Source organism: Mauremys mutica, chromosome 21 (genome assembly GCF_020497125.1).
Source record: "Mauremys mutica isolate MM-2020 ecotype Southern chromosome 21, ASM2049712v1, whole genome shotgun sequence".
Lineage (NCBI taxonomy): Eukaryota > Metazoa > Chordata > Testudines > Geoemydidae > Mauremys > Mauremys mutica.
Genome location: NC_059092.1, coordinates 5,297,361 through 5,323,457, shown reverse-complemented (window position 1 = coordinate 5,323,457; position 26,097 = coordinate 5,297,361). Strand labels below are relative to the sequence as shown.

Here is a 26,097-nt window from a genome sequence, read left to right as displayed (position 1 = left end):
CCACTCTTTCCACCTTTAGCAACTAGTATCCAAAATAGAGAACAAGAGCGACTGAGCACAGGCTGTTAAAAACAGTTCTGCAGAAATATGTTTCTGCAGCAACTCACTTTATTCTAGTTTCCCCCTCATTATTTTAAAGTATTCCATGGAAATAATTTGAAAACGATTTGCTTTAGAGTATAATTGTTAGAAAGCATGGAATGAAAGTTTCATAATGGACCGGATGGCAGGCTCTTCTGTTGTCCCACCCTATTATCAGGTGTTGAAACCCTGCAAGGCGATGCCAGCTTATTTTTGTTGATTCGCTGGTGGCAGGTGCAACTCATTAACTCCATTTGGGACAGACAGGTGGGAGTAGCTCCTTGAGCAAAGAATTGGGTTTTAGGACAGAGAAATTTCAGTGGAGAAACTACAGGGATAGTCATTCTTGAAGAGAAAGCTTAAGTTTATATATTTGTTAATATTAGCTGAGTTACCAACAACTACAGATATCAGGAAGGAAGTACGTTTGGACTAAATACGGTCTATGTATATAAACTGTATGTATATACTGTATATAGAGCAAGGTAAACCTGCTTGCTATATACAAATGTAGTTATCAGAGCTGTAGTTCTGGGCCTGATTCTGATTCCTTACTCACACTGAGTAACACCTTATTTCACAAGTAGTCCCACTGAAATCAATGGGACTATTTATGCAGTAAAGTACTATAGAAAAGGGGTCGGCAATCTTTCAGAAGTGGCGTGCCGAGTCTTCATTTATTCACACTAATTTAAGGTTTCGCGTGCCAGTCATACATTTTAACATTTTTAGAAGGTCTCTTTCTATACGTCTATAATATATAACTAAACTATTGTTTTATGTAAAGTAAATCAGGTTTTTAAAATGTTTAAGAAGCTTCATTTAAAATTAAATTAAAATGCAGAGCCCCCCGGACCAGTGGCCAGGACCCGGGCAGTGTGAGTGCCACTGAAAATCAGCTCGCGTGCCGCCTTTGGCACACATGCCATAGGTTGCCTACCCCTGCTATAGAACATGAGTTAGAATGTGACCCTTTGCTCTTGTATAACCAGTGCCTCTCTTCCTATGGTTAAAATAAGCAGTTCAAAGAAAAGATGTAGCAATCGCTTTTAAATGCTGAATATGCCAAAAAATCTACTTCTTAGCATGACAACATTTACAATGGTGCTCACACTTCTAAACATTCACTAATACATAGTATGAAAGATACCATACAGAAGTGAATTCAATCTCTGAAGCAGTACTGGGGAAACCCAGTAACTTCAGCACTGCTACGTTACTTTTAGGAGAGTTAAAGACCATGATTAACAGATAAGCAAGGGAACAAGTAGTCACTCAATAATGACACAGGCCTATGGGGATTTGGCAATGATTCAGATTTAGTGTTTAGCCTTCAGAGGGAAAAATTATTATTGCAATATAAATGTATAGCAGAATAAATCATTTTAATTGTAAAAGTGTGTGTGGGGGGAGGGAGAAAATGAGATTGGGGGAAGAGATAATACTATGCAGTGGACTCTTCTGAAAAAATCTCACCATTTCTATCAGCAGTATAGTTCCACCCCAGGCAGCGATGGTGGTAAGTAATGTAATCACACTATGAGCAGGCATTGCCATTTTCACAATGGTGTCATCTACACCTACTCTGAGGAAGGTTGGATAACACAGTCATTAAAATGTCAGTCAACCAGCCACTCTGTGCTAGACTAATGTAACCGCTACTACCAGCGGAGCTGAACTGGTGACAGTAATGGTGGGAAATCTGAAGTTTAAGAGGTTTCAAAATAACTAGAAACTAATCGGTTTATTGTGATGTACTGAAATAATAGGAGACTTATCTTACTGTACTACATGCACGTGTGCCATTATGATGGGGTGTTCATCCCACACATGCTGGTAAAGAGCTAATAGGAGAACCCAATTAATCTTCCTGCTCACACCTGAAGGGTGGGCTAGGCCAAATTAGAGACAGAGCCAGCTGGGGGAGAATAGGGCTTGTTTCATAAAGATCTGGGTGAGGGAGCAGAGAGTTCTTCCCTCTGTCTAGTATGCAACCTGAAAGAAGGCTGAGAAGGGCAGCAGAGCAGTCATGCTACTCCAAGGGTAAGCTAGAAGGCTGACTGGAGACACGGGCTCTGAGGAGATGTAACCTGCCTCAACCCCTAAGAGAGAGAATGAGTGTGCCAGCCACTGGAGAGTGGAGTTGTCAAAGGCATAGGAGCTTGAGACAAGGCATGGGGGTAAACTGTAGTGGATGAGGTACACGTATGAGGAAGAGGTGAACAGCTGAGCCCAGCTTGTTTTGAAGGTTTGATTTTTGTTTACATTTCTTTTGGACTTTGGTAGAGGACTCTGTGGCCTGGAAAGGGGCATGACTCAACAAAGTGGTCTGGCTAGAAGGCTTGGACAATCTTATGGCTGAAGTAGACCAACGGATAGTAGGGGGACACTGAGACAAAACTTGCTGCAGTGCAGCAGCCATCCAGGAGGGAATGTGTTGGGGCAGCAACTTTGCCACAGCCATAGAGTTCTTTTGTGTATGCCTCTTTTTCCAGCAGCTACCAACAAGTAAGATTTTAACACTTAAAAAAAAAAAACCATGAAAGTAGCGGGATATGTAACCGTTCTTATGGTCCATCATCCTCATCCATAGAAGGTGGGCAGGCACCTTTACCAACAGTCACAAGTGCTCTCTGTTTGGGTTACTCCCTCTGCTATGTAATTAAGCCATCTCTTTCTTTGATTTGCCTTCAGCCTCTCCTTGGCACACTTCCTTGCATCATCCTCTCTTCCAGATGGCATAAGGATGAGAGATAAGTGTTGCTAAAAGTTGCTTAGCAATGCAACACATGCAAGGTTTGGAAATGCTGACGTTCACAGAAGCGCCATCCACACATCACGTGTTGATAAGGACAGCCAAGAGCGTGAACAGCCGGAGCCACAGAAGGGCCCTAAGGAAAACAGCCACCAGTCAGCCAGCCAGCAAGAGAAGGGAGGAAGAGGAAGAAAAAGAGAAACGATCACAAGTTTCCAGACATGGGCTATATTGTGTTTGTTTTTGTTGCCTTTTTGTTTGTAAGTAAAACTCACTGTTCATTGATCTCAATAGGTAGCTCTGCTTTTTAATTTTTTTAATTATTTTTTTAAATTATTTTTTAAACACAATAAGACCATTTTTTGTACCATTTCCATCAGTTTGCGGAAACCAAAAAATAAACAAAATAGTTCCTGGTTAAAAGTAAATGATCACTAGGAAGAATATTTCTCAGTTAACTATCAGATGAAGAAGGGCCCTTATCCTACTCAGTCAGTAGTAACCAGAATTACAATCTGATATTTTTATAATACCAAAGATTTTTTTGAAGTTCAAACTGAATGTATTCATATGAAATCTATTTTAAATGGAAGTAACAAATATGTTTGATAAGTAGATAAGAACATTTAGCACTTGTACAGGGTAACATTTCCACAGCACCATGTTATAACACTAATCCTCATAACATCCTTGTGAAAGAGGTGTCACCCCCATTTTACGAATAGGGAAACTGAGACACAGAGAGGTTAAGAGATCTGCCCTAATGCACCACAACTTAGAAATAGCTAGCTCCCATTCAACAAAACTTAATCAATAGCAGAATAATTGCATTAGTGTTTTTTGTAATCTACTCGGGGCAGTTGAATGTTATACAGCCTCCTCACTGACAGCACATTTTGATTAATGTGCAGATTTTCTGTTTTGATCTAGGATTTTTTTTTATTTTTTATACTAATTCTTTTCTGCAGTGGTGGGTGGTGGAAAGGTATCTGCTTATGAATAAGGAAAAGGGGTTTTCAATGAATCTCAAGAAACAAGTACTTAATTTTTTATTTCAGGAAGCAATTTCCAGTTAATTGATGGTGTTTCCATTTCTAAATGAGTAGCTATTATACTATTATTATAATTAATTTTGGTTACTTCAGTCTCATCTTGTATGCTACTGACAGTATATTATTTCCATATGATCTAATTTGATTGATAAAAGCCCAAACATCTCCATTATCAAGCTTCAATCCATTGAGACATTTTCATTTGTATAGGAGTTTTCTTATTCAGTAGGCTAATATTTCTTTTGCCCTTCAAACAATGATTGAAGGATGCATTGCATTAAATGATTCTGTCATTAGGGGCCAGGTACCCAGCTGGTGTAAATCAGTGTAGCTACATGGAAGCATGCAGAGCTACAGCAATTTATACAACTGACTACTTGGCCCTTTGTTTAGATACTTCATGACTTATTGTACCGATCTTCCTCTTCTTGCAAGCTCTGTTTGACAGAATGTTATAATTTATCCACAACAATTCCAAGACCTACACTCTTAGTAGTAATTGATGAATAGCAAAAAGTTTACAATGTTTCATTTTTCCCAGGTGTCAAATAATAACGGCATATCATCCTGGAAAATTATTTAAGTTATATCAGATGATAAAACTGTTCAATGTCCATTTACCAAGCAAGATATCAAGGTTTCAACTGCATTTCACCCTTCCATGAAATAAGCAGTGTACACAATATTCCTTGTATTTAAAAAAAATCAAATATGGGCTGGGGGGGGGGGAAGAGGACAATACATCATTGACATCTTCTCTACAGACCTGGCAGACTCCCCACCCAGATCTCAATATAGAAAACATTTTAGTGTCCAAAACTCAATTCCCTTTCCTGAGGTTTTAACTTAAAAACATCTGCCATAAACTTTGTATCTTAAGTTCCCTTCTTAGCTGGCTGTTCTAGAGGTTTTTCCCTGCAGGAGCACCTGTCTCACACGCTAGCCCCTGTCTGGCTTCAAAGACTCTCCACAGTTGATCTTCTTGAGTTGGAACTAATGAGACCTGACTGCTAGGTTGAGTAAGCAAAAGAGCTTTGCTTCTCTGGGTAAAATATCCTGTCACAATACAAAATATTTACCATAAATCCTCATCCTAATCTATTGTATGGTATATACAAATTTGAGTGAACTGAAGGAAGGGGGGGTGAGGAAAGAGCTTTTCTTGGATTACTGGTCTGTATTCCGACACAACTACCGTATTATTGATTACACCCTCCTACTGTCATCTTCTTGTGAATATTGCATTATGCACATGCCTTTGATTGTAACATAAGGTCACGGAGCATTAGAGAGACTGCACATTAATATGTTTGGAAAGTGCCGGTGAACACTGTTGGCAGTACTGGAATACAAATAATAATAAAAAGTTATATTCATGAGTGAAGCAATAGCCAGTGATGCCAACAGCAATTTCAATTTTTATTTACTTAAAAAATTCATTGCTACTTTACCACTGCTGACATTACTGATCTAGGTTGTTTTAATTGCACTCATCACTATGTTACCTTAGTGGCAAACTGGGGATGAGTTTTTACTGTATCTATACATTCTCAGTTTTCCACAGGAATGTGGTATAAATCAGAACTACTGAAATCTGGTAATTTAAATATCGACCAATTAAACTTAAAGAATCTGCATAATTATTGAGGCTATTACTCTTTAAAACAGATAATGAAACTCAAATGGATCTTAGAAAAAACACTGCAGGTGAAAAAGCCCATAAGGCTAGCCACCTGTTTAGCGTAGTTAACAGGTGTATCAAACAGCAGGCCTTCCTCTGGGAAAGAAGACAAACTAAACTCAGCCAAAACACACAAAGCAGCAGCAACAGGGACAGAATGGAACACAGCATCTGCTTACTGGGACCTATGCAGCCACCAAAGAAAGAGGAATCATAGGTAAGAAACACTTTTCATGTGGAAAAATAAATGCTTTAGTTCATTAATCCATGCAAACTTCATATATATTTCATTAGATTGTCTCCCAATCTCAACTGCATCCACACATTCACATGTTCAAACTGAATTCATAAGAATATAGGTCAAGGATGGGAATTTTTATGCCTTGAAGCTTTCAATGCTCTAGTCTTATTATAGATTCTTCAGTATTCCAGTTTAGTTCCTGTGCTCTTACCTCTTGGCAACATTCCTCCCCCAGTGTGAAATTAGTTTTTTATAGTTATGCAGATGATAACCTGAGTTATTTTGCCATTAACAGCTTCCTCCATTAATGTAGTCTTAACTACTGCTTGTTCACCTGATGTTTAATTAAACTGTTGGCTGAGATAAACATTTTTGAAAAATCCAAATGTGCTGTCAGCAGATTGACCCAACCTACTTACTAATTTCTCTCCTTCCAAGGCCTGTCCAAAAGGAAATCCAGCTGCTGTTGTTTATTACAGATCAAAAACGCAGAGCACAGATACACCAAATGTAGCATCCATGCCCTTATTCAATCTGTTCTTTGACATCTCAAAAATACTGCCATGTAGAAGTGCTTCCTTTTGTATATTAAAGATTGAAATATTTGTCCATGCCCTTATTTTCCTAAATTGGTTATTTTATGACTGAGCTGATTTGGCTTCTTAGATCCACTCTCCACTCAGCTTCTTCAAAATATTGTCCCAATAAGGACCATAACCTTTCAAAAGCAACCTAGAAAGCCCACCATCTTCATGAGTAAAGCTGTTGTGTGCAAATTGGGTAAAGTCCTAGCTAACTTGCAACAAATAAAGCTTGTGTACATAAGAGTTTTGAATGCCCAAAGATTATGCCAGGAAAATGTACACGCACAAGCTTTCATGGGCAAAACAGAGGCTTGAGATTCCCTTTGCTTGATACAGATAACAAGATTTGTTCTAGCATCATGACTGGTTTTGAATCTTTTCATTGCCTGTACACAATCTCTGATTAGGTTTTGCAAAATGTATTGCTCATTTTTTACAATTCACATCTTGTTGAACTCTTCTATTTTTAAGTGTGTATTCAGCATAGCAAGAGCTGAGCTGTTATTGTATCACGATATCTTCAAACTGTTGGGGCACAGCCTGCCTTTAGATATCTCAACATTTTGAGAGTAAATTTGACCCCAAGTTCTTCATTCCTTGCTTCCAGCAGCAATTGAAAAACCTAGTCTTCAGATATTTTTGTATCTGCTTTCCTAAATTATCTTAACCATATTGTTGGCAGTTTTCTTCCTGGAAGGCATTAAAATACATTGTATAAGAGGTGCTACATACATAAATGATGACTAACTGATCTAAGAATATTCAACCCCCATAATTTTTAATGTAAATAACTACAACTCAAACTAATTTTGCATTAATAACTGCCTAAAATATTAAACAGTGGAAAAATATTTGCTGCAGATTTTCTATACACCTTCAACAGAATCTGTCATAGGATAATTTGTTAAAGCAATTTAGAGAAGAGATTTTCTTCACATGATGAACTGAACGTTCATCTCTAGTTTGCCTAGCCCAAAAAGGTTAGTTGTAATGTGGAATGAACAGGATGATGGGGTTAAGGCAGAGGGGAAAAAACCTCATGGTTTAACAAATGGCACTGTAAGATGTGCAGAGAGGCTTCTAGCTGGGACAGTTCCTATTGACTCTGCCAGTAGGGAAATTCTTTTCAGCTTGCCTGGAAGTGCCATTTAATATAAATCATAAGGGTCACTGAGTTGAAATGTAACTTGGTAACATTCAAGATGTACACACACAAAATTTACAAAGTGGGTGGTATATTCTGCTAGTTGTCTACATCTGCGCTAAAGCCTGGCCACCAGCTGACAAAGGCAAGAGATAGAAAGGATCCTCTCGCCTCCGTAAGGTCACGATGGGTAGTCTTAAAATCTATCATCTATTTTTTCCAATTGGGAATGGAAGAGACAATGCTCACTGTAAACCTGGATGTTAAATGAAACGCCAAAGCCAATGGATAAGGGTGGGTCCACTAATATACATAGGCCTAAGTCCCATTTTTAGGCACCGGTCTGAGCCACAAAACTCACCTAATACTGCAAGTGCCTAAACTCACTTGGTGCCTAGGTTTTATTCCTCTGGGTACGTGTACTGCAGCCTCACTCTTGCCAGCTGGATGCCTATCTTCTGCCTGAGTACGTATGCTGCTGCCTCACGATAGGCATCGGACTGCCTATCTCCTGCCTACACTCGAGTGATTCACAAACTGATAGAAAGGAATTTAGCTGCCCAAGTCACATATGGGCACCCAGCCTGGGAGGCAGCCTCTGAGCATCTCTATTGAATCAGGCCCCTCAGACACGTTCACACAAAACTGCCCAAGGAGTGGGGCAGGAAGAGCAGCAGCTCCCTTATAATCTTTAGCCCTGTGAATAGGGTACTCACCCAGGATGTGGGAGACTCCTGGTTTGCATTGCACCCCCACCCATGAAGGGGAGAAGGGTTTTGAACAGGGATTTGCCACCTCTCAGCTGTATGCGCTAATCACTGAGCTATAGGGTATTCTGGGGTGGGGCTCCCTCAGTCTCTCCTACTGAAGTTGTTCCACTTTAATCCTCAATTACTTGGGCAAGAGATCGTGTTAGAAAGACTCTAAAACCTAGTGGGTAGGGCACTCACCTGAGAGGTAACAGACCCTTGTTCAAATCCCTTCTCTCCCTCAGGAGGGAGGTGACCTAGGAGTCTCCCATATCCTGCGTAAATATTCTATCCACTAGACTAAATGTTATAAGACAGCGTCTGCCCCTCTGCCGCCATACTTGTCAATCCCTGCACACAACTTAGGTGGCCGAGTGCCTGTCTTCTCTCAGTTTCTGGATCACTAGCAGAGCTAGGAGCCTTCATACAGTTTGGATTTAGCCATATATCTCTATGAGAGGAATGCAGCATCTCCCATGAGGTGGCTTCCCACTTAGCATGCTGGCTTTGATGACTGCAGTCTAAGGTACCTATCTCTTTATTCATTATAGGGAGTCTAGTTCCCTAATTTAGGCTTTGTGAATTGCAGTGTTATTCCTGTAACTTTTCTACACACCTAAAAGTTAGGCATCATAACACTCAATGTTGCAATACCTAAATCTCTTCATTGATCCCACCCTAAATGCCCAAGGCAGACAGGAACATGTTAATTTTGCTATCCTGCATAGGAATGAGGCTTTAGGAGCAGTGTGTGGAAAGAAATTAAACTTGCAACTGTGGAAAGATTTGACCATCTGATTGAGCTGTAAGGTCTAGATCACTAGTCTGACTTGAACAAGGCTTCCAGAAGACTGAGCAGCTCATTCCTAATGACAAGACAATATGTTATAGTTTAACAGTAGACGAAGTTAAACCCTGATAGTAAACTTAACTAAGTTCCTTAGCTTTTAGTGTTTTATAACCACAATATTTATAAAATCTTTAAAGTAGTATGTGTTGGATGAATACTAATAGCAATGTTGGGATTTTTGTTTGTTGTCTGCTCATTTCATAAACTTGCCTAAGAGTCAATTAAAATGCTGAACTAATCAACAAAGTATTGTTGATAGAATTGTTAGATATTTTTCCTATCAAACTATTTTTCTGTTTGAGTACATATGCATTGTAAATTAAGTACACTACTAAAAACATTTACAACCATGCAGGGGCAGTCCAGGATAATGTAAGCAAATCATACTTTGGGGAGTTTAAGAGATCAATCTGTAAACAAATGTTAGAGAGCCACCTAGTGGTGCAAATAATGCATAAGCTACACTCATTTATCAAAAATGCCAAGCCACTTAAGTACTCCCTTCTTATTGCCAGTTGGCAATGTTTCGTAACAACATGGATAGGCCACATGTACCTAAGACCAGAAACATACTGGTAATAGTGCATTTTTTGTTAATAGTTTCCATATCTAATTCAAACTCATTTGTCCTATTGAAAAGCAACAAAGAGTCTTGTGGCACCTTACAGACTAACAGATGTATTGGAGCATAAGCTTTCGTGAATCTGACAAAGTGGGTATTCACCCACGAAAGCTTATGCTCCAATACATCTGTTAGTCTATAAGGTGCCACAGGACTCTTTGTTGCTTTTTACAGATCCAGACTAACACGGCTACCCTGCTGATGCTTGTCCTATTGATTATATTCCAAAAAGTGGTGTATATTCATGGAAATAATACACAAAGATTTTTTTTTAAAAAAAGCATACATGGAAATGAGGGTAGGGAGAAGAATTACGGTGTTCATTTCTATTCAACTGAGAAACACACCTTTAACTGAAAAGGCAAAGAATTCTCAGCACAGGAACACTGATATCAAACAGAGAACAGTATGGAAGGCATGGCTAATTATATACCATATTTGCATGATATAAAATAACACACTGATTAACTTTATATTATTGGAATTCGGTGGAGATTTAGTGCTCGAGTGGGAGGAGGGATGCCAACCGTATTTTTGGCTAGAGCCAGGTAGTAAGCACAGGTGTTGTACAACCTTCCCCATACAGTTCAGATCACCAGCCTCACTTCTGCTCCTTGGTTGTCAAATTCCAGGCTCCTCTTTGGAGGTGAATACTAGTAATACTCTATAATGCCTCATTAATTGTGTGTGTTGTAGGGGCTAGTATTTGAAGAGGCCAAGTATTCACTATGGTCTAAAATTAGACCACTAAAATCAGTTTCAAAAGGAAATAGTTTGATGCCTAGGATTCAAAAATCTGAAAATTCCTGAATTTAAGAAACACTGTCTTGGAATAAAAGATACACTCCCACTATAAACACAATAGAACAATTGGACTAGGCTTGCAGCTCTGGAGAGCAACTTCTCCATCAAATGGAGATGCAGAAACCCACAAAATAAACATACTGCAGAGTCCTGATATTGCATTGTGATCTTAGTAGTATGACACTGAACTGCTGGAATGCTAAATTTTCAAGTGTGGATACATCACAATGAAAACATTTCCCTGGACCGTCAGGACATCATACTGCAATTACTTTGCAGATCTCTTCTTCCCCGTTTGGCACAATCGCCTCCCGACTCTAAGTATATGCTTAAATACTTTGCTGAATCAGACCTAGGAGAGATCCTGGTGACTTCTCTCCAATTATCCAGCACTCCCCTGCACACTGCTTCACATGCATCAGGCAGCGTTCCATTCAGTGTGCCGGGCATCAGGCAACCCATTTGCAGCTGCAATCAAACCCTGAGCTCCTCCAGCATCTCATGCAGAGACAGTCAATATGACACTAGAGCTACAGTTTGAGTATCTCTGGGATAGCCCAACCCCACAATCTTTAAAACAGACATACGAAATCCTTTGCTTTACTAGGAAAGTCATGTTTCCCTTCCTAAGACAAAGTCAATTGAGTACCCACATACGGATTTGCCTATTTCCTGAGCTGAATTTCTCTAAAAACTTGTACATCTGAGATATTTTATTTTTTTTTATTTCTATGTACAGTCTTGTAGTTGTTTTGCACATTAGCTTTCAGTGTCTGAAAAGCTGAATTTTAGAACTACACCCAATGTAAATTCATACAGGACTACACTTGCATCCCTATAGACAAAGACTATGCCTACTCTACAAGCACTACAGCAGCAGCATTGCAGCTACGCCGCTGTAGCACTGTAATGCAGACACATGCCATAGCACCGGAAGGGTTTTTGCCAATCACTGTAAGTAAGTCCACCCCCTCCAGAGGCGATAGCTAGGTGGATGGAAGACCCAGTTGACCCAGTTGTGTCTACACTGGGACTTAGGTCGGCTTAACTATGTCTCTCATGGGTGTCAATTTTTCACACCCAAGTGACATATCTAGATCAACCTACGTTTTAGGTGTAGACCTGGCCTAAGGCTCTAAACTAGTAAAACAGATACATAAAACAGTGAATACATTACAACATGCCACAAAAAAGTATTCTTCCATATGCTAGTCTACCCCCCTCCCCTTAAAATGTTAACTTCTAAAAGTATTGTTAGGATAAGGGTATTAGTAGAGTTATTTGAAGTTTAAAAAACTGAGAAAGATCTTTGACCAAAACAAACAAACACACACACACACACACACACACACACACACACACACACACACACAAATTCTTCTTCTAGGAGGGAGAGAGGAAAAATTGTCATATCCCCTCAGATTAACCCCACTAACATTTTGGAGAATGTGAACGAGGCATACATGTTTACAGACAAATAGAAATTGCTCCAGCTGATTATCTAATTTCCTACATTAATGCATGAGTGGCATTTCTGTACTTCCTGAACAATAAGACACAACAGACTATGCGTTGTGATGCATAGCCAGATTGCTTAATGTTGTTGTGGTCACACTGTATCTGCACTTCCATTTTTGTCAAACTTCTTCACAAAAGGCCCTACTCAGTGGGACTCTTCTTGATGGTCTTCAATGTGAGTTGGATCAGGCTCAAAGTCAATTAAAAAGAGAGAGAGAGAGACTCAGAAGATGAAAACAGAGCTTGCTTTCGGACATTTGCTTTGGATGGAAAACCTTTTGGGTTTAGACACTAAACATTATGTAACTGAGCTGTAAAACAGAGCAATAGACAGCCACAGATCACTCCAAGAAGGAAAATTAGCCACATAATACTATATCTCAATTATTCCCTAAGAAATGATACAGTAGCAGAGAAAAAAATAATTTTTATATTGTTTTTAAATACTGTTTTTATTTTAAATGAAGAAGAACACTTTGAAGCCTAAGACACTGCTGGATCACAACCCTGTCTCTTCAGACACTGGCGGTGTAAAACAAGTTTCAGGGAAGTGATTTTTTTTTTTTAAACAAATAAAGGTCCTATATTACATACACACATAAAACGGCCCTGGTTCAGATCCTCAGCAGCTCAAATTTAAAACTGGAGACTTTTTTTTAAGCCTCCAAACATTCTATAATTGCAATAACAAAACTCTATGCCTGATTTATTGTATAATTATTCACATCTATACATGATATGATGGCACTTGGTCTTCAGCCTCTTGCCTGACAATGCACCTATTTGTGAGTTATTACAAAATAATTCACACCCTGCCATATCTTATTGCTTCATTTACACTGGAAAAATACTCACCTTTCTATGTTGGAATATTGACTTCCTAAGCAACTGAATACCTCTTATTATAAAAAGAGGTGACCGGGCATCTTCTAATTTCTTTTAATCAGCATTTGTTACTAGGCTGTCGTTTATATTATGGACAAACCCATCAAATATAATAGAATCTCACGTATATATTGGGCGCAGAGTCAGAAGAGAAAGGGCTTAATTCTGCCCTGCTGTAACCCTGGTATAAACTCCATCTGTTTACACTGAGCCCTGATTCTGTTTTCACCTACACTGGTGAAAATAAGGAGCAATTCCACTAAACTCAATTGTCTTACTAGTATAAAAGTGAGAGGAAAATTGGGCCCCATCGCTGAATTTGGTGCTAGATTTCATTCTTTTTCCATTTTCTACCAAACTAATTTCTCCTTCTCTGGTTTAGCAGCAAGTGAAACATTTGGCATGCAATTTTTTGGGCCTTTGCAATTCATGCTACACTGGGATAGAATTTCACAGCACTGAAACCACTTGACCATACCATTGTCATATTTGAAATGAATCAAAGATGCTACTGGGTTCCTTTGTTTTTTTAAATTCCTCCAATGTATGTACAAATGATTGGAGTATAAATATATACAACCTGATTCTCCACTATCTTGCATCTTGTATAACCATTTACACTTCTGCAAAGTTAGGGGAAAATATTACCAGGTGTATTTGAGCAGAGACATATCACTTGGTAGCACTCAACACACACTTTGGTGCTAGGCAGTGGAGAATCAGGCCCATTCTACAGCAAAACTGTAATAACACTGTTTATGAGTGGCATCTTACAATTGCTTAAGTGTCACTATACATACTGTAACTATCTGTTTTCTGTGAATATTCATATGCACAATGGTTGTGGAGACAAAAATGTCATGGTGCGTTTATATGGATTTTCACAACAAAAGTGAATTATTCATTAACTCATCCTGTTTATAAAATTTTCAGGTGTCCAACCAGGCAGCAGAAGTAATACTGTCTTAACGGACCGGCCATACAGAGCAAATAGCTATTTGTAAATCACTAATATTCCAGTAGTCCTAGGGAATAATTCCCAAATAATTATGGCTGAATTGGATTTACATAAAAATAGTAGAATAATGTCAAGTAACCCCAAAATGATATTCTACTAATGGATAATTCATGATCAAAAACAGGCTAAATTTTTCAAAGGAACTGACTGCTGTGAATAGTATGTCCAGCTCTAGTCATGAAGTTTCTGGGCTATTCACCTGAAGCACCCTGTACAATCCTCTTTTGTGCTTTCCTAGTTACAGCACTATTGCTTCTCATGTCCTCTTTATATACCTCATATACAGTTCCATCGGCACAGTGCAGCACCCCATGACCCTGTTGCTGGTCCAGGATCCAGTCTCCTTCATACTTATCACCATTCCTGAAACAACCAACCAGGAGAAAATTCTTAATGTTTATATTATCTATCAAGTCACAAAACATGTAATGTGCTATCCTGGAAAACCAGGGCTTGTGAACCTGCAGGATAAGCCATTAAAAGTAAACAGCAGCAGATAAGCATCGTCACAGAGAAGTCAGCACAATAATGCCCACAACCTTCAACTGGCACTTCCTCTGGGAAGCAGGCGACCATCTGGAAGTGCTTAACTCAGCCAGCTCCCATCACTGGCCTTCAAACCCTTTTCACCTCAGAGACAGACAATGGATGATACATTGCATGAGTTAGTTCTACAGGAGACCCTTTCCTTTATTCCCTGATTGAGTCTGATCTGCGAGGTGCCTTCTGAGAAGTGCTCACAAACATGGAGCCATTTGTGAGTCAGAGGCACAGGTAAGGTACAGCTCGTTTTGCAACCAAGGTAAGCCAACAGGTAGCAGACTGTTATTAACCCTATTAACAGAAGTCCTCTATAGTTCCTTAGTGGGTAAGAATGATTGATCCGCTTCTACCATGCTGTCAAGCCCTTTCTGGTATTGTTATTCTTCTTTCAATTGTATGCTTACTTATACGCTGGTATGTGATAAGTGGGGGCTACTATCCATGCACAGCCAATATAGAAACAGAAAACAGAAAAACAAAGTGCAAAGCATAAGCACAGGGCCTAATCCAAATCCCACTGAAGTCCATGATAAGATTACCACCTTGACTTCAGAGGCTTTAGATATATCCAAAGTGTAAATTAGTTTTGCTGAACTATCTTTTGACTCTACAGCCATTGGTACATGGAGTCTCGGCAACTAAAACTTCAGGAATCAGAATTCCGGCCAAATAAAACCTTAATTTAGCAATTCCTGTTCACACAGAAAGCCACTGATAGTAATGCTCAAGCATGATTTTTGGTGAGGCTGACCTTCTTTGTAAATACAGTATACTGTATTTAGATAATCACATTACTTTTGAAAGTTTTTTTTTTACCTAAAAAACAAAAAGATGTTAACAAGTGGCAGATCCAGAGCTAAAATCAGTTATTGACAGAGCTGTGTGTTACTGGCATAGCTAAAGCAGTACCACAGTGAAGTACTGATGATTTACAAGCAATTACAGCAGCAATGCTTACACTGGGATTGCAAGCATTTCCTGTGTAAATTCATCTTTTTAGAAGTTCAATATCTCATCTTAGGCTATAGACTGAAACGCCACATATAAAATCTTAGCCACATGAATTCGACATTTATCTTTAAGATACAGCAGTACTAATTAGTTTTAAAAAAAAAAAGCCTTTTGACATTCTTGTAATTTCAATATAGCTTTTGTATTTCACTCTGAAAACCTAAAACCCTTTATGCACTGGCAGGGAAATCGAGGTCATTTATTTCATGTATGGAAGCAGATTATGTCTTTTTAAAGAACCCATTCAGAAAGTCCATCAGTAGTGCATGTGGACTTGGTACCAGGGGTGGCTCCTGGCCCCAGCACGCCAAGCGCGTGCTTGGGGCAGCATGCCGCAGGGGGCGCTCTGCCGGTCGCCGGGAGGGCGGCAGGCAGCTCCGGTGGACCTCCCACAGCCGTGCCTACAGAGGGTCCGCTGGTCCCGTGGCTTCGGAGGACCTCCCACAGGCGTGCCTTCGATGGAGCCGCGGGACCAGCGGACCGTCCACAGGCACGTCTGTGGGAGGTCCACTGGAGCCGCAGGACCAGCGGACCCTCCACAGGCACGTCTGCGGGAGGTCCACCGGAGCCGCGGGACCGGCGACCGGCAGAGCGCCCCCCGGGGCGTGCCGCCGTGCCTGGGGCGGTGAAATGGCTAGAGCCACCCCTGCTTGGTACATATGTCCAACAGCTGAACACCAATTCAAACAAAACTCTGCCCGGCTTCCATGCTGAGGAAGTCCATGCAATGCCTCAAAAAAGAGATGAAAAACCAACTTCCAAACCTTGCATAGGTTTTCATGGTGTGGAACCTGCATGGATTGTTTTTGCTTAATTGGATCCAAAGAATCTCTATGGACAATATTCATTAGCTGGACAGAGAGTAATAACTCCAAAAGGGATCAGGCAAATGACAGTGTGCTTGAGACAATTTTTAAACTTTCAACATTTCCACAGAAGTTTTTCTTGTTTTGATTTAATAAAACAAGGACAATAAAAATGGCACTAAGAGTTTGTGGTTTAACACAAATGTAATAAAATTCAGTATTAAGCGCAAACTTAAATATTGGAGAAGATGTTGTTATAAGAAGACCTTGTTATAAGGTCTCAATGAAAGGATCATCTTTTATACATGCAAAATGTGAACTGCTAGATCTAGGCATAACAGGGTGAGTTTCACCTTAACTCACTTTCCCAATTTTTGCATGTTTAATCCAGACCCTAAATGTTATATTAACAAGAGCAAAACAATACAATAATATAATAAGATTAAAAACTTACTTGAAGGTCATTTTCCCTCCTCCATGTTTCTTATTATTGTAAAAGGTTCCTTGATAAGTTTGTCCATCCTTGTCGACAAGTAATCCATGTCCTAAATAATAATAAATAGAAAATCTACAACAGACACCAACAATCTCTAGAGGCAGGAAATATCCTTACATATCCCTGCAATAAAATCCCTTAATATGTGTTTTTTGAATATAGTTAACTTCTAAACTGCACAGAAAATATCTACTTCAAACTCAGGGCACAGCCAATTGATGAAGGTTTAAGCAAAAAAAACAAACAAACAGTTTGGGTTTTAATTATCCAAAGTTTTTTCAACAACATCTGACCTAATTTGTAGTCCATCCAAAGTTTTTTCAAACTTTGGTGGACTACATATTAGGTCAGATGTTGTTGTTTATTTCAGTGGCACCCCTATGTGCTAGGTGCTGTAAGAACTAACGCTCTGATCCTACAGAAAGACATACACACACTTAACTTTTATGCATTGAGAATAGTCCCATTAAAATCATCAGAGCTACTCACAGTGTCTCTAGTCAAGTAAGTGGCCCTGTCCCCCAAATCTGAACATTCTATGGACTCAGTCCTGCAAACAATTACACAGGTGAGTAGTTTGACTTCAATGGGATTAATTGCATGCATAAATAGGACTACTCACGCATGCAGAGTTACTCATCTCTGCAAATAATTGCATGATCAGGCCTTTTGTTATCTCAAAAAGATCACCACACATTTTGCAGGAAAACCTATCTAGTTCTAGCTGAATAAATATAAGAATGGGTTTACTTCAGATCTCCAGAAGTTTGTGTTATACTTAGTCTCATCATCCCAAATGTTCCCTCTACCAGGCTCCAGCCAATTAAAGTGTAAACACAGTCAGTGACAAATTCAGTTGTAGTGTAAGCAAGTGCAATTGAACTCAAATTAAGTCAATGGAGTTGTACTTAATCTGAATTTGGCCACCAAAATGCACAAATCCTTGGTTTAATCTGTTGTGAATGAACTTTTCTAACTAAGTCTGCTCTGCTTGAGACACCCTTGGTGGTAGGGGAAGGGAGACAGAGTGAAGGGATTTTACCCCAATTAGTAAATAAGGCCTATTTCAGGAAGATACATGTGATTAATGTTAAGTGCACATAATCCACTGAATTTAATGGAACCACTTACATGCTTAAAGTTAGGCCTGAGCCTTCCTGAATCAGAGATTGTCTACTATTCTGTGTGTATAATACCTAGCACAATAGGTCCCCATTCTTGGTAGATTCTTAGGCACTGCTGTCATAAATGTGATTAATAATGGATAAAATAAAATAATAATAATAATAATCATCATCATCAAAAAAAATCAGGACCTCAGTTACCTTAGAGTGAATTTTAATCAGTTTCCTCTCAGACTTTAATTTACCTTCTCTCATTCCATAGGAGAACTCCCCTTCATATTTCCCACCGTCTTTGTACTGCATAACCCCATGTCCATGGAGCTCTCCAGAAACGAACTGACCTGAATAAGTGTTTCCTGCAAGCAAATATATGAGAAAGTAAAGTGGAAAAAAGAAATAATAGCTGTGTCAAATGTGGTTTAATACTTTTTTTTTTTTTAAAGTCTAAGGTGTGCTAATAAAGAAAGGTTCCTACTGTACCTTTCTTACAGAGCAGTGGTAGAAGGTATTTTAAAAGTCATAAAATGAATAATTAATAATGGCTTTTTATTATCAGTACAGTCAAATGAAGAAAAAACCTGTTCATTAGGTCTTTATCTTAAAACTAATGAATCATAATCCATATTCCTTCAGGTCTTTAAAACTGAGGCATCTTAAAAATGGCAGTGACTTGTTAAAAAAGATTCATAATATGTTCTTTTATGGTTAAGAAATGTATAAAAAGTACTTTAATTTCATAGTCAACTTAACAGCTTTTTGATGGCATGTAGTCATTCAAATCTTCTGTATGAAGCCTGGGAAATCAGGAGCTTGGTACTAAAAATACAGTACTGTACAGTGAATTTGTCCGTGCCTATACCATCTCAGAATGAAAAATAACTATATTTTTCTGTCAAGTTTTTACCCTATTTATTCATAGAATAAAAAGGTTACATGGACTCCACCCCATACCCGCTACATGCCAGCCACCAGAGACTGCCAATCACAAGGGCTGGGGGTAGAAGGGAAGTGACTTACCCTCAGGTCAAAAAGGAAGCAGAGGTGAGGACTTACAATTCCTTCCCATAGTATCTTCTGGGACAGCACAATTACATGATGCCCCACATTTAGGGCTGAACTTAAATAATTTTTTATGAGCTACTCCTTACCCAAGAGTTTCTTGCTATTCAAGAAAGGAAAAAGGAGAGGTGTGCCAGCTGGGGTATAGGTTCATTGACACATCCATATGTGAGAACATACACAAGATCTGATCACTAATCACAGGGTGATTCATCCTTTACTTTCTTACAATATTAGGGCTGAAGGAGTTTGATGCAGGTGTAAGGATATGCCTGTGTGGAAATCCTTCCAGGACTGAGATCCTTATCGTCAAAGGTAAGAGACATGCGTCTGGTTTACACCATTACCCCTCGCCCACTATTAAATGCACTTTGCTTGGAGTTAACTAAAAGTCAACATAAACCAGTATAAAACAGCAAACACATGAAAACCCAAAAAATAGGATTTACAATGGAAACCCAGAAAAAACTCTTATTTAAAGCAAAGCAAGGTGGCAATTTACAATATAGATAGGTATCAAATGTACTTTTTTCTTGTAAAAAGATAAAATTTATATTAAAAGAATATGGTGTGTTCCAGGGAAAAGAACTAACCTGTAGATGCCCAGTATCGCAATCCATTTCCCATAATTTCTCCATCTACAAACTCGCCTTCATAATAACTCCCATCCTTAAATAACAGTTTACCATGACCTACGAAACAATATGTTAGTTCAAATGAGTGACAAAAAAAGACTTCTTATAATCTCAGAGACACTACATCTAATTGTTTGAGCAGTAAAGCGAGAATCAGGGCTTCTGAATTCCATCCTCAGCAATTTGTGTGACTCACTGTGCAGCCCTGGGCAAGCTACTGCCCCATTCTGTGACTTGATTTACCTGTCTGCAGAAAGGAGATAAATCTACTTAGAATCATAAGGATAGATAAATCAAGGAGATAAATCTACTTATCTTACAGGGGCTTTGTGAGACTTATTTAATGCCTTTAAAGAATCTTAATCTATTTTAGGCATTCCTAACATTTATCAAAATAATGTTTAGGCACCTAGTCTCTTGATGAAAGGAAGTGCAGAAGTACAAAGCATTGTATGTGTAGGGTGAAAACCTGGACTCAGTGAAGTCAATTGGAGGCTTGCCATTGACTTCATTGGGGCCAGGATTTCATCTCTAGAGGTTGTACATTTTGGAAGACAAGGACATTGTTTTCATACCAGTCTGTAAGCACCTAATATAAGGTTGCAAATATACTAGATTCTCATTATTTGTACGAAGACAAAAGAAAGAAAGTTATTGTTTTTTTGTTTTATTTGTAAAATATAAACAAAAGTTTTAGAGAACAGTCAAGTGACACTTGTTTCCAGAAGATGAGAGAACACTTAGTTGAGCTCTTGAACAACAATATTCTTAACTCCTTATTCCTCACATATTTCTAGCAGTTAAACACTGAATGATTACGTATGATGCACCCAATTCAGAAAGAAGTAAAGACTCTTTCAAGTGTGCTGGAACATGAGCAGGCACATATGACACACAGTGAGGAAGGAGCGAGGATAACACCCATTCCAAGGATATAATGGACTACACAAAGGGATCTATGAAGAGTAGGGTGAAGGGGCAGTTTCTCTGTTACTAATTTGTGGCCTCTGGCCAAAAGGCTCTGTTCACCTAAAAGGATTTATACCTTTCTATATTCTTTCCTCTTGTTACAATTCTGGCTAAGCAGAGCTCTTTGTGGTGGATGCTCCATGTAGAGCTTTTCCAGGGCTGACTCTCTGCCAGATTTATGACATCCAAAACCTGTGCATTTGTGGCCCTAGAGTCTATATTTTTACACTTAAGAACTAAAGACTGTGATGTCTTTGACTCCCAGGCACATGTCATGCATATCTGGAAAGTCTTAATAGCTGAATTGATTAAATATGTATTTTATTTTCTATACCCTAGGGACCTTCTTATTTTTCCTTTTTTTAACCTCTTTATAATGGACAAGAATCATCAAAGTACTCAGATGAGTCATTAATCAGCCTCTAGGAGTAATAAAATAGATAGATGGAGTTCCCCCACCCCACTTTTCATCCCCTTGCCATATTAGTAAAGTGCCATTAAAGAGCTCAGTGAAGTTGTAAAAGATGGCCATATTCTTCTGGGTGTGACACAGGCCTCCCACCAAGGAATGGGGGCAGGATGAGATGCGTCATAGCACCAGTTCTAAAACAATATGAATCACAATTAAGCTCTGAAGGTAAAATGATTGGAAATCAAGATAACTAACTCGCAAATTTGGAAAAAATGGAAGCATTCATATTTAATTGAATGCATAGCTGTGTTCATCTGGTTGGGTTTCTGCCTTTTGTGTGTGTGACTGGTGAAGAGAATTTCTCTGAACTCCTGAAAACAAGACATTTCTTCCTGGAGGGCTGTTAGACATGAAGGTAACCACAACTGTACTTCACCCCAAAATGTCACTGTTACTTTTCCATTAGTTCCTGTACCTCTTTGCCATCCATGACACCAATTATCACTGTCGCTGCTTCAGTTGCTTAGCAGAGTCATACATAATCTTACTTTAGCTTCAGTATATAAAAGTGTTTCTACAGAAATTTTACAAATTAAAAAAGTTAGATAAGTGAATTAAAATTTCCCTTCATTGTCAATGAACAAAAGCTATCTCCCCTTACCATGTTTTCTTCCTTGTTTCCATTCTCCTTCATATTGAAAAAAAGAATTAGGATAAACATACAGTCCATATCCTGAAAAACAAGACAAATATTAGGTAACAAGAAGAGATTTCTGGAACTATTTAGCTGAATAATAAAAAGTCATACATGAATGCTGAAAGAACTGGTAATAGAAAAGTAATAGTTATTTTCTGTAGATATGTATACACATCTGCATAGACATTTTGTATCTTGAACTATTAAATAACATTTACACCAATATAAACATAGGAATTTGTTTACTATTTACATACACATCTTATAAACATGGACATCTAGATACTACACTGTTGAGCTCATTATAAATGCTTTAGAGTGTATCACCTAATCCATCTATGGAGGCAGTTAGGGGCAGGGGGTCCCAAGAGGAGGTGGTCAGGGGACGAGGAGCAGAGGGCGGTTTGATAGGTGGTGGGAGTCCCGGGGGGCTATCGGGGGCAGGGGTGTGAATAAGGGTCGGGGCAGTCAGGGGACAGGGAGCAGAAGGGTTGCATAGGGAGCAGATGTCCCAGGAGGGGGCGGTCAGGGGACAAGGAGGAGGGGGGGCTGGATGGGTTGGGGGTCCTGGAGGGGGGCAGTCAGGGGGCAGGAAGTGGGAGGGGGCGGGTTCCAGGCTGTTTGGGGAGGCACAGCCTTCCCTAGCCGGCCCTCCATACAATTGTGCAACCCCGATGTGGCCCTCGGGCCAAAAAGTTTTCACACCCCCGGTCCAGACAGACAGACAGAGCCTTCTATCCACTCAGTGCTCCAAAAGACAGACAGACCCCCCACCCCCCAAGTGAGAGCCGCCCTCCTCCTCCTGCTCCCACACACACCCGCCCCTCCTCCCGGCCTGGTGCCCAGACAGACAGACAGACACCCCCCACACACATACCCCCGGTGCCACACACACACAGACCGACACCCCCCGGTGCCAGACACACACCCGCCCCTCCTCCCAGCCTGGTGCCCAGACAGACCCCCCCGCGCGCACGCGCACTCTCTCTCTCTCTCTCTCTCTCTCTCAGCCCCGCAGACAGACCAGCCCCCCCTCCTTCAGGGCGCGGACAGGCGGACCTGCTCTCGAGTGCGCTGCCAGGCAGACCAACAGCCCGAGCCCGAGCCCGAGCCCGAGCCCGAGCCCTCACCTTCCCGCCGCTGAGCCTTCACCGCCCCTAAGTAACAACCAGGCCTGGGGGCCGCCATCTGCCCTGGGAGTAGCGACGCCAGACCTTGGCAACCGTATCCTGCCGTCCATTGGCTCCCTGGTAGCTAGGGGCGGGACTTCTCCCTCTCCCCCCCCCCCCCGCGAAGAATGGCATGGCGGGGCGGGGCGGGGCTAGCCCGCTGTACGCATGCGTCTCTCTCCCCCCCGCTCAGCCCCGGGTTTCCAAGGTCTTCCCTGCTGCGTGGCGGCTGGTGACATGCTGGCCAGGCCGGGGGGGAGCATTTCCACTGCCCCACCCCCCCCCCCCCCCCCCCATGGATTTGGAGAAGCACATTCCCAGCTGAGGGGGCGAGTGCTGCAACCTGCCTAGGTTTAGAACTGTTACTGTTATTCTGGGTAAATGATACAGAACAGCCGCACCTGGAGGCCCCTGTCAGGATCCAGACCCCAAATAATGAAAAAAATGGTCCCGGCCCTCAAGAGTTCACAATTTGAGGACCAGATCCTGCAAGCTTGTGCACAGGTAGTACCTGTGCCAGGGGAAGGGTGTTTCTGACTTCACGGGGCCTCCATGTAGGCACAGGAATAAGTGGCAGGATCAGGGTTTAATGAAGTCCAGATACTGCAGTGATGAGGTCCACAGAAATACAAAGAAAGAGAACCACTATTATTTAATATTTACATTAGCAGTATTAACAATGCCAAACATTCAAAAATCATGAGTCAGAATGGAAAAAAAAATTATTTGCCTTCTGGTTTTGGAACCTTTAGGGATTAGATTTTAAAGGTTTTGTTTATTTCTTGTTTTTCATCCAACAAACAGGCTGGAAACTTACTTTTTAAAAAAAATGCAAACTAAGATTGTCCTGTAGTCCAAGGAGGACCCTCAACAAATCAGAAATTAAGCAAAATACCAAATATCACAAGACATACGATAAAACTGCCTCTCCTGTGCTAATAGGACAATTTAAACCAGTGAGGTTTGACTATTTCTAATGTAAATTTTAATACTAGGATCTTCATATTCTGATTCCTGCATTCAGTTTCAAACTTGAAACATGGTTCATTTTGGTTTTTTTACAAGCTCTAAGTGAAAGCATAAGGCAAACCCTCACCCCCAATAGTGGCTGTTGTGGTTAGAAAAGGGAAATTTGAATCAGGGCTCCGCAAATCCATTTCTGGCTCTGCCATTGATTTATTATGTGGTCTTGGAGAAATTACTTTACCTTTCCCCATCTGTATAATTATGATTTATTCTTTGTAATACAGCATTAATACAGAGCCTCTAACAAGCCCCTCTGTGCTTGGGATACTGGATCTAATAATGCTTAGCTACTTCTCAGGTGTATTGTGAGGATATAAACCTTGTAAAATGTTTTGAGATTCTCTGAAGAAAAATGCTATACATGTTTAAAGATATAGTGATGAGTGTGATTTAACTGTCTGGACATAGAGTGGTGCAAACCATTATTACTGTTCCAATACATAATGGGAAATATTTTGGAAATTAAGGTTTAATCAAAGAGCACTGGGTGAGGGATTTTATTATCTCTCTTATAATCCAAGTGTTTTTAAATATATTTATAAAGCTATGTATGTGAAGGGGAATTCTCAACCTAGGAAAGCCAAAATGGTAAGTATTGCACTAAAAGACAGTTAGGTGATCTTAAAAATACTTACTCAAATATAATTTAATGAATTTTATGCCACTTAACTTTTTATGAATATTTTTAAAAATATCTATGTGAAATCTTGTACTTTATTTCTGAGGTGAAACAAAAATATTGCTAGAATCCAGAGACTGCATCAACATACTACTACTTGGGTGACTTTTTTGGCGATGGGGTATTTGAGAGGATTCCTGAAACCTGGAAGAATCCACGTAGTCACAAAGTGACCAACATTTTGCATTCAGAATCCTTCAAAACCAGTCAGGAAGAAAAGTTTTATTCAATCTTTTTAGGTGTCATTAATATCAGAGCTATAAAGCCAAGGAAAGAATGGTAATTATTTCTGAAGAAAAGTAATTTTGATATATTCTTGTCTAATAAATATTTATATAGCTATCCAAGGTGTTGGAACTGATCACTCTAGTTTTCCTTTAAAAGGGCAAATTTATCGTTGTTTTATTTCAAGCTCAGAAATGTAGAATACACAGTAGTGCAATATTTCAGTTCAAGAGGCAGATTCAAATAGACATTTTCATAAGGTCACAGTAAAACTTCATAGCATAGTTCTACTTCAAGAAGTGATGATATAAAATTTTTCATTTTCTTACTCAGGAGTTCTGATCACTGCAGATTGAGTCAGATCTACTCACTTGAGTGACAATAGTGAGTATTTTTTTCTCCTGTTAGCCTTGCAAAGATAAAGCAGCTATGGGAGAGGAAACTGAATTCTAGTCAGGCTACTGCCTTACCCACACTATTAACCGGGCCCTGCCACTAAAACCTGATTCACGCAGGTGGACTCTTGCACTGCACAGAGCCAGCTGCAGGATCTGGGTCTAAACTGCAACAGTAGTTCCAAATGTTTCCTCTGTTACAAATGTGAGGGGGAAATTTTGTCCTACAGAATGTTTATTACTGGTAATTATGCATACAAAGAAATAATCCCTGTTTGATATTTGGATCCCTTGTTGAGTTTGCTGGTCTTACAGTTAGAAAAAAAACCCATCTTTTTATATTTGTAAACTGAGCAAATGTGATCTCAAATTGAGAGGTGACAAATAGGGAAACCGTGCAAATGCCATATTTCAAGTCATATTACAACTGCACTTTTAGGTAGCAAAACGGTATAGTTTGGAAGAATGGAATGGGGGAAATAATTTGGTGCCTATATTTACTTTACCCCGAATCTCAGATGCATGAAGAGCATGTCTCAGATCACAAAGCGGATAGCATCGCACGTAGGATTTAATCACCATTTTTTATCCTGAACGTTGCTCGTTTGCTGGATGTTCCCAGGGAACAGGGGCTGGGACTGACCCTTCCAGACTCAACCCACTTCTTGCTAATTCCCTCTCATCCTTGTTCAGTGCCTCCTCCCAGCCAGACACCCTCCCCCTAATACTAGGGCCTATAAGCCTAACCCCAGTGCTTAGCCCTCAGCACTAGAGACTGTAACCCCAGTGCCTCTGCAATCCCACCTCCCAGTACCAGCCCCCACCTCCCAGCACTACTCCTCCTCAATCCCTGCACGAACTACCAGC

General features: G+C 40.0%; 1 protein-coding gene across 1 annotated transcript in view; it reads right to left on the bottom strand.

Annotated features, from left to right (window-relative positions):
• Positions 1-25,919, bottom strand: part of MORN1 (MORN repeat containing 1) — a 110,844-nt gene extending 84,925 nt beyond the window's left edge. Inside the window, exons 1-6 of the mRNA XM_044996327.1 lie at positions 25,737-25,919; positions 21,701-21,772; positions 19,617-19,715; positions 18,210-18,320; positions 16,799-16,889; positions 14,260-14,347 (exon numbers count right to left, since the gene is read on the bottom strand). Coding sequence (XP_044852262.1) covers positions 14,260-14,347; positions 16,799-16,889; positions 18,210-18,320; positions 19,617-19,715; positions 21,701-21,772; positions 25,737-25,812 — 537 coding nt within the window. The 5' untranslated portion in view covers positions 25,813-25,919. The remainder of the gene's footprint in view (positions 1-14,259; positions 14,348-16,798; positions 16,890-18,209; positions 18,321-19,616; positions 19,716-21,700; positions 21,773-25,736) is intronic.
• Between the last annotated feature and the right edge of the window lie 178 nt (positions 25,920-26,097).